Consider the following 13922-nt stretch of genomic DNA (forward strand, 5'->3'; position numbering starts at 1 on the left):
AATTATAATATAAATAAATAAAATGAGAGCCTATCCTCTAATTTAATATGGATATGTAAACGTTCTTTTAGAAACTTGCATGAATGGTGTGTCATTGGATTGTCTCAGTCTAAAACTACTTTGTGTTCATAGACGTTCATTGTATATACACAAAAGTGTGCATATACACATAAATATACATTCAAGCATGCACACTGCAAGTGTGTATATGTATATATTATGTTTGTGAAGTTATTGCATGATACGTTTGTAGACAGATGAACTGCTTGTAAAACTTCATATATAAAAAACTTGAGACTCCACAAAGTGGAAAATTAGACTGAAGTCAAAATAAAATTTGGAGAGAACAAAGAACTGCTCTGTGTTCCATCTTAAAGTTGCCGGGGGAAATATTTTCACAATTTCCAGGGGGAAAAACAACTCTCAAATATTTGGTGCCTCATTTCTGTTTGACTTTACTTACAACTTTTGCCTCCTTTAATCTGTAAAAGAAATGGGAAAAACTGGCGGTGATAAGAACCTGCATTAAGAGTCCCATTTTAACGAATAGTTCATGCAGTACAAGCTAAATCCAAGTTTAGGGTTTTGCTTTTTAAAGATGCTTACTTTTTAATCAATGTGCTTAAACTGGTATCTAGAAGGTGCTGTGAAAGAGTGTTTTTTGTGTGTGTCAGGGTTTTGTGGTTTTTTTTGGAGCTAAAGGCAGGGAAACCCTGAATTTGATAAATGCTGAAATAAGTTTGCTCAGACACCATTGTTTGCTATGTTTACTCTGCTAATAATATCAAACATATGAAGATGCTCCTTTGTTTTTTTGCAGTTAAGGTCGGGTGCGGGGAGAGAACCAATCCTTTCTGTACTTTTGGCATTAAGCATCTTTCTCCTTACCCTGTAATACGGGGGAGAAATGCAAAACTTGTTTCAGTTTTTAACTGCCTTAACCTTAACGACAATGACCAGTACGGCATCCCGTAACTAATGCTGACCCACTTTCCCAAAGCAACATTCACTGTGCATTTAAAAGGTTTTTGTGGTTTAAATGTTGTTACATATTTTACAGCATTAGGATCTATGGAATATTTTGACAACTGCAACAGTTCAATGAAGTTGGTAATTTCTTCTTTTAATTATTTTTTCATTGAACAGATTTGGAGTTACACTTTTTTAAAAGCTTGTTTTTCTAATGCCTTTCAACACAATGCTTAACCTTTTTAGCGTATTTCTTAAATAGTCATTGACTATGGGTAGCAGTATTTTTACTTTATTGGTGCATAACTTTTGACACAACAGTGTGGTATTCTTTCAGCTGGTGATCATACGTGTATGACTGCACATCACTAGATGAGCTGGTGCGTGTGGCTTCACAGATTATCTGCAACACCCTAATCCACTTGTAGAATGGGAAATGAGGCTGGCTTTATGCATTTCATGAGTAGAATTCTGGTACATACAGGATTCAGGTTTTTTTTTCTTTCCCCTATATTAAACATAGTGCAAGTAATGTTTTTTGGATTGATTTGAGGTAGTGCTTTTAGATAACAGAACTAAATAACATATTAACCCGATGTTTCTGAGGCATTAAGTAATGCCTATTAATTTGTGACAGTCTGTTTTTAAAATTTATTAAGTATATTTATAATAATAAAATAAACTTATGCAATATGCATCCATCCATCCTGAATGCTTAACAATAGATTCCCAGCCACATTTAGTTCTGGAGACGGTCTGTTGGTAAAATGGTATTCACAACAAATCTCTTAGAAATTGCCTGTCAAGTTAGTCCTTTGAACACACAGATACAGTTGCTAGACTGTTGTTCAAGATAAGGACAATGCTCCTTTATCCTATACCACTGCATTCCCGTCAAATATGGTAAATCACCCTTATTTAAAATACCCTACCTCCATAGTGGTTTATAGCTGTGTTTCCATAGTGTTTATTTTTTAAATTTTGAGCTGGCAATCGGGGATATTCTTGAAAAAGGCAGCACAGTTAAAAAAACCAGTTTTGTTTTTTTGACAAAAGGAAATACCCATTTTAAATATCCACATATCAAGTATCTGTAGCAAGAACTTGATTCTGTGGCCACAACCCAGAGTAGAGTGAATGGAGATCTGTACAGAGAGGCTTTCCCTTTTGGGGTAGCAAGTTCTCTTTGTCCCCAATATAATTTACGCAGAGTAACAGCTTGGGCCAGGGCTCCTAGATATATACACCCAGGCATTGATGATTGCAGGCTTTACATTTGCTATATCATATAGCAAGCATGAAAACCTAACAGTGTCAATTGTAGAGTTGCCTTTATATAGTTCCCTGAGTTTCTAAGCAAGGGTATAATGCTGAAATAGAGGCTGTGTCAAGGTAGAGGGAGAGAAGCATAAGGATTGTGCTCTGCCCTTTTGAGTCCCACTGATGCTTAACTGGACATTTTAACATGTTTGCCAGTTAATAAAATCCAGGAATCTTTAGAACTACATTTGGACAGTATATCTGCTACTGCAATTTCTGTTATACTGGAAGATGTTTACCTATAAAACTTTGGAATTAATGGCTGGGGTGTAAAGATGCTTATGCATGTACCCAGGATTTCCCATGTGTGCATCAGGGCATCCTTGATACTTTCCCCAATTGCTGTTTGTGCTGTTTTGGAGTCATTTCCTAAGTTTTGACAGCAGCTTAACAAGTGGCGGAAGGGATGCACAAATGGAAGTTCCCAACAGGGCTCTTTGGTTATTGGTAGACTTTTTCATGCAGTTGCCCTTATAGCAGTGGTAACACTCATCTTCTACTCAATAGTTTACGTACAACCGTCACTGGCCCCTAAATAAAATAGCACTGAACATTCTAGTATCCAGCATAATGTAAAATAAAGTCTTGGACTACAAGAATGGAACGTTAATGTATCCACTGATTACAATAAACTATAAGTGAATTTCAAAGGCACTAATTCATAATTGAGTAGAGCACTTAAAATAAAGCTAGCCTTATTCAGTGTTCATCTCTGTTTCCTCACCTTAGTAATTTTCAAAAATTGAAACTTTCTGTAGTGTTCTTAAGTTTGATATAAACAATTTAGTAATCTAACTTTAGGTATTTAGACTAATAAATAAAACAATAGTTTAATATTAAATATTTAAGTAGTTATAGATTATTATGAATTATTTTCTTTAAACTAAGTTAAATTAGAATTAAAACTTCTCTTGTATTAACAAACTTTGTAAATATGTCTTCTTTCCTTTCAGCAAGGAGCAAATAATGCTGAGAAATTTGACTATGTAAGTGAACCATCAAACCTTTTAAAAATTATTTCCCATAGTTGAGTTTGAAACTGCAGGGTAAGATTTTATTTTTGTATTTGCTTCCCCCCCTTCATTTCTGATCTGGGAACTGGCATTCAAAGTCTAATTTAAACAAAAGAAAAGAAAAGCCATAATCTTGCTCCTGTAGAATGAACTTGGGTTCTGAAACACACCAAGCTATGATAAACTTTTCATAGTTGGTGCTTTTGAGAATCAGTTTCTTTCCTTTTTGTATTATTTTCCATTTCTGAAAGTCTACATTGCTGCTGAAGAAGAAACTTCAGTTTCAAAACAAGCCAAACGTCAATAAACTGTAATAGTTGGCTGTCAGGGAACTGCCATCGGCTCAGGGGCGAGAGGGGAAAAGCCGAATGGATTACAGAGAGCCCCCAAAGATTGTGGGAAGCAGCACTTCCTCAGCAGAGGAAGGAAGCCACGCCTCTAGTGGGGAGGAGATGCAGGGCTCGGAGGAGGCAAGGCGATGCCAGGACACCTTGCCTGAGCAAAGCGGGGAGGAGGGAGGTCCTCCTTTACCCAAGCCGTCCTTGCGCAGTAGGCTTCCAAGCAGAGAGGGGAGGCGCAGACTGGGGGTCGAGAAACTACTCTGCTGGGAAAGATTTAAGCACCGCCCACTCAGATTCTGCCAGTGAATGAGCAAGACACGGAATAGAAGCTCTCTGCAATCTAAAGGTTTTTACCACCAATAAGAAAGCTTTAGAACAGACTATTGAGGCATATTGCCTGATTGCTCTTGAGCAACCAACTGATACCTCTAACACTGGCGAAAACAGCAAAAACATTGAAACACCTAAGTATTGTTTGTGCAGCTTAACAGCCCAGTTCTCACAAAATGCTAAGCCATTGTTCAGCATTATAGGGACAGTCCTTGGAGGCACACATTGCCCTTTCACCTTTCAGTCCAAGGAGGAAATGGAAGCTTTTGTTTCCTGGTTTAAAATAACCACAGTTTACATCTAAACTGGACCAAAACTGTAGTTACTTTACACTATGGTTTATTGAAATAAGCCAGATAATAAACCCTACTTTGATCATGTCTTGTTTCATTAAACAGTCAGCTAAATTAATCTGAGTCCCTCAATGGGACATGACATAATAAACTGGCTTCCTCTAGACCACAGAAATGGAAGCTCCCAATCTCATGGCTGTGCTGAAGGAGGAGTGGAAGTGCATAAACCTAAGGCTTGTTCTCGTGATGCAAAACCAAGGTTTCATATTTCATCTGAACCAGGCCAATGAATGTTGAGTCCTAGGCGTATGGGGATATGTTACTGCACATTCTGAAAACATTGTGATGCTTCTTTAATAGGTAATGCAGTTCATGAATAAGATGGCTGGAAATGAATACGTTGGGTTCAGTAATGCCACGTAAGTATGTTTTTTAGTTTTAAAAATTTCCTCTTTACCCAGTTTCTTCTTGCGTCTATACTTAGTTCTGCTACCGCAAGTTAGGTAGTAAGTATGTTGGAACCTCGGTTTTCGAACGTAATCCGTTCCGGAAGACCGTTCAACTTCCGAAACGTTCAAAAACCGAGTCAAAATGGGCAGTCGGCAATTTCAATGGAGAAAATCAGAAAACCCTCGGTGGAAACTGTTCAATTTCCAAGGCATGTTCGAAAATGAAAGCAATTACTTCCAGGTTTTCAGTGTTCGAAAACTGAAATGTTCGGCTTCGGAGACCCTCGAAAACCGAGGTTCCACTGTAGTTCAAACAAGTGTTGGTTTATTCAAATGGAGCATTATTTATGCTTGTCTTCACCAAACATTCCCTTTTCTGAGTCCTGTAGCACTTAAGGAAAAGGAGATGTGATTCCTGCAAAGGCTCAGGGAGGCAATTTCTCCTTTATAAGTTTGGCTTTTGGGGAAAGCACCAGCAGTGCCTCACTACTGTTGCCGCCTCCAAAACTCCACTTCTTCCAAGCTCTGTTTTCTTTTTTGGGGGGGGGGGCAGGAACAGGGCATGCTAAACTGCAGTAGAAAAACTAGTTCTCTCCATATTATTGTGGAGGGAAATATGTGGTTTTTCAACTGCAGAGTTGGGTGGACGGTTCCCTCTGCAATAACTGAGCAGAAAAGGAAAGAGACCACCACCACCCCTTTTCTCCATGAGAAAGGCAGGCAGTACTGTTCCTTTTTCCATCCAGTTCTGCTGGATGCAGTGGCTGGTGTTTTTTCTCAGCAGCTCAATGTGCCAGGAGGGAAAGCATTTTTGAGGGTGAAAGGAGAAAGAGTTTTTGCCACGAGCAGGACATTTTGCGAAAGCACAGGGCACTGGACAGCAAAAGGACGTTGCCACTAGCAAATAAGATTATGAAATCCTGATTAAAATACGCTCAGGATGCTTGGGGGGAAAAAAGGACATTCTAAAATTCAATTGCTTCATTGCCTTCGTTTCAGCCAACAAAAGTCAACCAGAATAAACAGATCTTAAAAGCTGCTGAAAGATGTTTTGGCATTGGAGCATCTTCTACAGAAAGAGCTGGATTGCTGTAGTTCAGCCGTCCCTGAGTGAATGCTTCTCTATGTCTTTTGCAGTCTATACTTGACTCATGATGTTATGTGGTCTGGCTCAAGGAACAGTCTGCTTTGGAGATGCTCAAACCAAACTGTTAATAGCTTTGTAAAAGTTATGGAGGGAGGTAGCACCTTGAACTGTTTTTCAAAAGCAATATGAAGCCAGTGCAGATTCTAGAGTGCTGGTAGAATTGGCATCCATTGATGGCTTGCCAGGAAGCAGCCTGCTGTACCAGTTAAAGCCTGGCCTAGCTTCAAAGTTCATAGAAAGGTGCATGATCAGAGTTGGAAAGGAACACGAGGGCTATTTAGTCCAACCCTTCAATGCTGGAATCTTTTGCCCAACATGGGACTCAAACCCACAACCCTGAGATTAAGAGTCTCATGCTGTACCCACTGAGCTACATTATATGGGAACTGCAGGTTGCCACTCCCTTGCTCATCCAATATATGCAATCAGTGGCGTAGCGTGGGTTGTCAGCACCCGGGGCAAGGCAAGTAATTTGCGCCCCCTAACCTGTGGATTTGCGCCCCCTAACCCGTGGATTTGCGCCCCCTAACCCTAACCCCCAGATGTTGCGCCCAGTGCGGCTGGCCCCCCTGCACCCCCACGCTACGCCACTGTATGCAATGAAACATGTATAGGTTTGCACTGACCGTATTTTACGACCCTTCCTAGTTTCCTTATTTAATAATTTGCAGTTTTACTGAAAATTTATTCAAATTGGACAATGGAGAAATGCTCAATAGGCAGCCTTTGTTGTTGTTTTGGCCAGTAATGCCCTATGACACTAATTTGTTTTTAAACTAAGTTTAAACTAAGCTTGTGTCTTGCTAAAGCTGTAGATTGGGTAGCTGACATTTTTTGGGCCAGTGGACAGGCACATTTGGATTTAAAAAAAAAAAAATTCTGGGGGCTGCCACATCCAAAAGAAAAGAAAAAAAAAGACAGGACCACAAAAAGGCACAGGCATGCTCCCCCTCCTCCCCATCAGTGGAAAAAAGTTGTGTACACCAACCATCACTATGCTCAGTGTGGCTTTTTAAGGGATTAAAGACAAAGACCTTTTGCAGACACCACGGGAGAGGCACCCATGAGTCGGCAACCATTGATGTAGCCACTTAAGCCTCTCTCTTAAAGAAGGTAGCAGAACTATCAACATTAACAAAATGTCATCAGTATACAGAAATTAATTCTGTCTTGCTAAATGAATATTATGGTGTTTTAAAAAAAGTTGTATCCTAGTCAGAAGCTTTCAGTACTGTTAATAAGTGTCCTGATCTTAAGGTGCATTTTCATATTTCCTCACACTAGGTTCCAGTCTGAAAGAGAGAGTGGAGATCGCAACTTTGCAATAGGTTACTATCTGAAAGAGAAAAAGGTATGTTGGAGGATTACATAACCACCAGTTTCTTCACTTTTCAGGCCATGTACTAAGCAAACTACCACAGAACAGCCTTTCACATCCAGTCAAACCTCAGTTGTCAAACGTAATCTGTTCCTTGACTTCCAAAATGTTCGACAACCGTGGATCAAAGTTCAGTCGGCAAAGTCAATGGAGGAAAAAAGAAATAAATAACTCCCCGGAAGCCATTCAGCTTCCAAAAATTGTTCGAAAACAGGAGCAGTTACTTCCAGGTTTTTGGTGTTTGGGAGCCAAAACGGAGGTGTTTGGGAGCCAAGGTGTGACTATATGCATAATATGTATAGGATATAATGGTGATTCACCAAAGGGTGCATGCAAGGTAAAGCAGCAGTTTCTGCTGTCTGGAAGCACACTTAACGGACTTGTTTATTTGTATGCCACTTTTCCACAAGATGGTGTCCAAAGTGGCTCTTGCATATCTGATAAACAGCAATAAATATAAGTCACTTGCACTTCCGCATTCTTGTCAGATGTACCTATTCCTCTACAAATATGAAGTCACAAACAGCCTGTTCTGTCAGCAAAAACTATCTCTAATTGGCTTTTGGCTGTGATGTCATGATACCACCTCCATATCTGTGAAACCTCATGGCCTAGCTTGTGTACTAAAATCCTCTGCTATTTTTTCTAGTGTTTTCCAGAAGGCACAGATATGGTTGGCATATTGGACTTCTACTTCCAGGTAATTATCTGAACTTCATGTCTATAATCCTGAAAGGGAAATGTAAAAAGCTACAGAAATAATTGGGCAAGTGTAACGTTGACAAAAATCTCAAAACTGGGGTCAACAGTTAACTATACTGCAATACTTAACTAACTTACTTTTGCATATTTCATAAAGACAATAAAAATGCTGTACCCCAATATCAGATGCTATCAAACTATCTTTAAATTGTTGTTGTAGCTTTAATCTATGGAAGTTAGAGTAAGTTATCTTAGCAGTGGATTCCTATTACAGTGGTATCTCAGGTTACAAACAGCCTAGCCAACGAACTTTTTGGATTATGAACACTTCAGAACCGGAAATGAGTGTTCTGGTTTGCGTATTATTTTTTTGATTGTGAACGTACTCTGGGTGTGCACTTCTGTTTTGTTGGCACAGCCTTCCCTTGCTCAGCGCAGCAGCAGCAGAGGGACCCAGTGTTTTCTCCCCACAATGCATGCCAGGCCCACGCTCCCTCGCCCGGTCCCTCGGCGTCCTCTGCTCTCCCAGACTCGAGAGGTGCACCTCCTACCGTCTGGCGCAAAGCACCAGCTCAAGAGCAAATGGTGGCAAATGAGGGAGCCGCCTGCAGCCCAGAGCAGTGTGCCACAAGCCCTGTGCTTTGCCTACTGCTTCCTCTGGATCGTCCTGGTTGCCATAGCCGGACTCCCCATTCCTTCCGGTTCCATCCTGCCTCCTTCCCAGAGCGGGGCGGGCTCAGCAACGCAGGCGGGCAGCTGGAGCCAGGGAGCCCAAAGAGCCATGCACCTGCCATTCCGTTTTCCTGCAGTCGCCGCTTCCACAACAGAGGGACCCAGAAGCGGAGAGGGGGGGTCGCTGCAGCATCATCCCGTGGAAGCGCCGACTGCAGACAAATTGAATGGAAGGCGCACAGCTCTTTGGCTTTCCTCCCTAATCTGCTGACAGCTCGTTCCATAAGCTGCAGTCTATAGCTGGATCTAGTTTTTGTAAGGCAGTCTTTTAATCTGTTTACTTACGCAGTATACCACTTGTGTGTGTCAAAGTTTGTAACTGTTCCTTCTCTCACTCCCCACCTTTCTTAAGCTGTGTTCCATAGAAGTGACTTGCGAATCGGCCAGTGTAATGGCAGCAACATTGGCTAATGGAGGGTTTTGCCCAATCACTGGCGAGAGGGTACTGAGCCCAGAAGCCGTTCGGAACACTCTAAGTTTAATGCACTCCTGTGGCATGTATGACTTCTCAGGACAGTTTGCCTTCCACGTAAGTAGCATTTTCAAACTAGCATTTAGTAGACACGCCAATAGGAAACATTTAGGCTAAGTGGTATCATTCACTCTCTAAAGTAGCAATTTTAAGCATTTACTTAATGTTATTTTATCTAAAATGTTTATATGCTGCCTTCCATCAAAACTGATTCAGTTCATAACAATATAAAGTGGCAAGACACAAAGTTGAAAATACAACTCAATAAAACAAAGCTAACGGTAAAAGCTGTAGTTCAAATAGCAAATAAATAAATAAATAACCCAGCAGAACGTTATTAAAATAAATAAAATAAGTAGGTGAGAACAAAAGATTTAGCGAAATTGACACCAAGCAAACATCCATGGGGAGGTCATTACATACCTGGTTGGCAGCTGCTTCCCTTCTGATGGCAGCCGCACTCTGACAAGGGCGTTGGAATTAAGAGTATGGGGACACTGATACTGAATCTCAAACTGTTTAGGACTTTGCCTGTTTGTTTCAGGGTCCAATTCTTTCATGAAATTCTTTTAAAAGCAGGTGTGATCGTGGTCTTAATGAACTGTTCTGGTTGATGTTCTGAATTGAAGCTTCCAGTCAGTCTTCGGAGACTGTTTCACATGTAACAACACACCGCAGTAGCTCAACCAGGAGATTATGGCAGCCTAGGTCACCATAGTAATACTGTCCCTATCCAGCAGTGGTCACAGCTGCAGCTAGTCAAAGGCACTTCGTCTTTTGGAGGCCCAAGTTGTGTCTGTGATAATGGCAAACTCCGAGCTTACCTGTATGAGTGCACCAACTAAATAATACCTGGGACACGAGTTGACACCAATAAGTCAATCCTGAAAAGCTGTCTTTAGGACTACTTCAGTTATGGATGGCCACCAAACATTTAAATTCTGATATCTTTTAAGTCCTTAATTTTTAAATATATTTTAAATCCTTCAATGTAAGCCTTCCTGTTGTTCCTTTTAATCTAGGTTGGTCTTCCTGCAAAATCCGGGGTTGCTGGTGGCATTCTGCTGGTTGTTCCCAATGTTATGGGCATGATGTGCTGGTCCCCTCCTCTGGACAAGATGGGCAACAGCGTTAAGGGGATACACTTTTGTCACGTAAGCAGCATGCCTTCTCACTTGCATATTTTCTTTGGTTTGCATCAGAATTTTATTAGACTTTCCGTTTTCATGCCCACCTCTAATTTCGTCATAATCTAACAGATGGGCAGGCAAAGCTGTACTTGCTCTGCAGAATTGGTTTTTGCAAGTGCTTGGAAAATGTCATCTGGAAAAACCTTTTTCAGATTCCAGCATGAATGGTGGTTCATGTTAGGGCTGAGCTAGATACTAAGGCATGTACATTATTTCAATGTGAAAGAAGATCTTCAGGGCTCCCAGATGTTTGCCAGAGCCACACCCGTCTCATCCGGCTAGTTACTGTTTGTTCCTTGCCCCATTTGGCTGCAATTTGCATGGTATTTTGAGAAAATAGCCAGCTGTCTTCTGAATAATAGAGCTCCAAAAAGCAGCTGGTCAGTGTTATATCATGATGTCACTGAGGCTACCTGTTAAACAAAAATGATGCTAAATCTGCAGCTTTAAGCTGCAGCTGCAAAGAGGGAGTACATTTTGCAGGTGAAAAAAGTCTTCCAAAATGCACTTACCTGTTTCAGTCTAGCAGTTCACATATTGTTGGCTGCCAAAAATGCTGGTTCTTTGCTTTCTGTTCACCTACGAATCCATAAGTTTCAACAATATTTCAAACCAATTTTAGATTATTATTATTGCAAAATTCATATCAACCAGTGAGCTTTTCTAATGGGCTCCAGTTAGCTATGTAATCGGATAATAACAGACTAAATGTGTAAAGCATAGAAACCTATAAACTTTGCTGGTTTGCCCATAGAACAATGTGATGTTCTGACCCATTGCAGGAACTGGTATCTTTGTGCAATTTCCATAATTACGATAATTTGAGGCACTTTGCGAAGAAGCTTGATCCTCGCAGGGAAGGTGGTGATCAGCGGGTAAGTAGGAAAGGTATTTCAGGTTATTAGTGTGTAATGTGTATTTACTAGGTTTCTCCTTTTCCAAAATAAGATTGATCAATGTCATGTATTGCATCAATATGTAAATTCTAATGGTTCAAGTTCAGTTTACCTAATTGCCATAAGTGGAGCTTAGTGCCAGATGTTGTGCTTTTGCCATTTTGCCTACTCTGTTAGTAACCTGGTACCTGGTAGCACACTAGGTTTTGCTGTTGCTTTTAGCATGCCTTGGTTTGGTTTAGTATATTCAAGCCAGCCTCAAGCAAGGCCATCATTTATATAAAGATCTAAAGTCATCTTGGGCCAATTAACTATGGAGCAACATTGGCATGCCTTCCAAAGTACAGTGGTAACTTGGTTTTCGAGTGTCTCAGAAGCCGAACATTTCGATTTCCAAACACTGAAAACCCAGAAGTGAATGCTTCAGTTTTCAAACATGCCTTGGAAGTCAAAAGGTCTTCTGGAACAGGTTACATTCGACAACTGGGGTACCACTGTATAGTCAAGTCTCCGTGTACATGTTTGCAGTATAGATGCGGGAAAAAAATCCTTTGTTATTCTTGGTGCTCAAGGTAGCAGTTGTGAACTGCCTTTTGCAGTGTCTGGTGCTCTGTTGGCTGCATTAAGAATTGCTAGAAAAAGGAAGGAAGCTTCCCATTTAGTTTTTCTCCTAACTATACCGGATGGCTTGGAGAGACGCTTATCCAATCTTCCTCTTCTGGCTATAGCTCTTAGGTCTCACAGAGTACTTTGGGGGGCACAGTTTTGATATGGGGGGGAGGGACTACGATTTTTGGCCAGGTCAAACAGACCCATGGCTAGGATCGCCATGCTATTGTGGGAATGACCCTCTGCCCCCCCTGCAGCTCCAAGGCCGGGGAGCAGCAGTGTGTGAAGCCTTATGGGGAGGGGATAGCTGAAGAAGGAAAGCGAACCCCCAAATCCAAGAATTGGGCCTTCTGAATATCCCCAACTTCCCGTATAGTGAATGAAGCTGGTTGGAGGAGTGGCTCTTGCCTTCCCTCCCCCTCCACCTTCCGCATTGCAGAAAATCCCTTAACTGTCTCAAAACTGAATGCATAACCATGTCAAGAGGTAGCGGAAAGTCAGTGCTAACAGCTGGCTTAACGCTAATTGCTAAATATCAATAATGCTAGAATGTTTCCCCCCCACCAGTAATCTAACAAATAATGTGTGTTGCTTGAACAACTAGCATTCCTATGGACCGCTGGACTATGAGAGCCTTCAGCACGAACTTGCATTAAAAGAGACTGTGTGGAAAAAAGTGTCACCCGAGGCAAACGAGGACATCTCCACCACTGTAGTGTATAGAATGGAAGGCCGAGGAGAGCAAAATTAAAGAAATGGGCTCTAGTTTCAGAGAGAGTTGGTTTTCGTCTTAAAGCATGCTCCCGTTTTTCTAGATCGCACAGTTCCAGAGAAGCTAGTTTTGTTTTCAGTGTTTTGTAAATAACTGCTCCGAGATACCAAAGATTAGCATCTGGTTTTATGCAGATTCCTTTTAATTGCTTTTTCAGAAAGCAAGCGGAAATAAAGCACGAAAATGTGTGTGGCCTATACTTGCAATTCTATCATGCTTAAGGAATGAATTCAAAAGGGAATTTCATGGGGTATTTAAAAAAAAAATACAGAAAATTTGCAGTGCAGCAAAACACAAAGGTATATTGGCTACAAAAGAAAATTGGAACAATAGATGTAGAAAATAATAATACCCGAATCATATATTTTTTATAAGTGGATAAATTTTACTGTTGTCACAATTTGCTTAGATTTTAACAGACTGTTAAACAAATCCTCTGTTAGATTTTTCTCTCTGTGTGTCTTTTAGTATCTTAATCCTAAACATTTGGAAGCAGGTTCATTTGCTTTCAGTTCAAGCAAATATATGCAAAGTCATTCATTCAACTTGTGCAACATTGGAAAAGGTTGAAAATGAATGGAGGTGATAGGATTCTTTGTATCAGTCGTTATGTAACAATATGTAGAAACCTAGTTTAAACAACTCTTAAATATATTGAATATTGAAATATACCAAAGTATAGAATAGTATTGATAAGTTCAAGTTAATCTTCTAATAGCATCATATTAGGAAACCATGCTTGCGTTGTGCCTTTGACTTCTGAAAAATGATAGAACCAATGGTTGAGAGACACACACTCCATATATATTATAACATATATATTACTCTAGATTCTGCCAGAAATAAATAACAATAGGTGCAATAAGAAAGAAACCGTTTCACATTTGAGAGCCCTTTAACACACAGAGGCATTGCTTTTCTGTCGTTCGCTGAAAGTGGTATTAAATGCTTTTCAGAACCTCCAGTTTTAACATAGCAAGGGGAAGGAACTTTGTGGTAGTCTGGACATTTTTACATGCAGAACCGGCCAGGTTCAAATCCTGGCACCTCCAGGTAGATCTGGAGCTTTTGTATGAAACTCCTAGAGAGTTGTTGCCAGTCACTGTAAAGTTTGGCTGTGGTGAGGTGGATGAGCTGGTGGTCTGACTTCATACACGTCAACTTCCTATGTAATTAGCAGCCCTGTTTCCCCTTGACCAATATCTTCTTAGAATGTCTGCTCACAGGAAATTTACACTCAACAAATGCCCTTTCTAATCTTAATTAAAAGCTTCCTGTTCAGAAGCTCAACCTGCTTCATTGCTTCTGT

The 13922-nt window shown here is 40.6% G+C and overlaps 1 protein-coding gene across 3 annotated transcripts in view; it reads left to right on the top strand.

The window, feature by feature from the left end:
• The window catches only part of GLS (glutaminase), a 72438-nt gene that overhangs the window by 26181 nt on the left and 32335 nt on the right, over nucleotides 1–13922 (top strand). For 2 of the 3 annotated variants that reach the window (XM_081922677.1, XM_081922675.1), the window contains exons 8-14: nucleotides 3243–3275; nucleotides 4627–4685; nucleotides 7147–7213; nucleotides 7890–7940; nucleotides 9027–9203; nucleotides 10169–10300; nucleotides 11119–11211. In XM_081922677.1, coding sequence (XP_081778803.1) covers nucleotides 3243–3275; nucleotides 4627–4685; nucleotides 7147–7213; nucleotides 7890–7940; nucleotides 9027–9203; nucleotides 10169–10300; nucleotides 11119–11211 — 612 coding nt within the window. Of the gene's footprint in view, nucleotides 1–3242; nucleotides 3276–4626; nucleotides 4686–7146; nucleotides 7214–7889; nucleotides 7941–9026; nucleotides 9204–10168; nucleotides 10301–11118; nucleotides 11212–12445; nucleotides 12813–13922 lie in introns of those variants that run through there. The other variant, XM_081922676.1, reaches the window with a different exon arrangement.

The sequence above is a fragment of the Podarcis melisellensis genome, assembly GCF_964234715.1.
Source record: "Podarcis melisellensis genome assembly, chromosome: 1".
Classification (NCBI taxonomy): Eukaryota; Metazoa; Chordata; class Lepidosauria; order Squamata; family Lacertidae; genus Podarcis; species Podarcis melisellensis.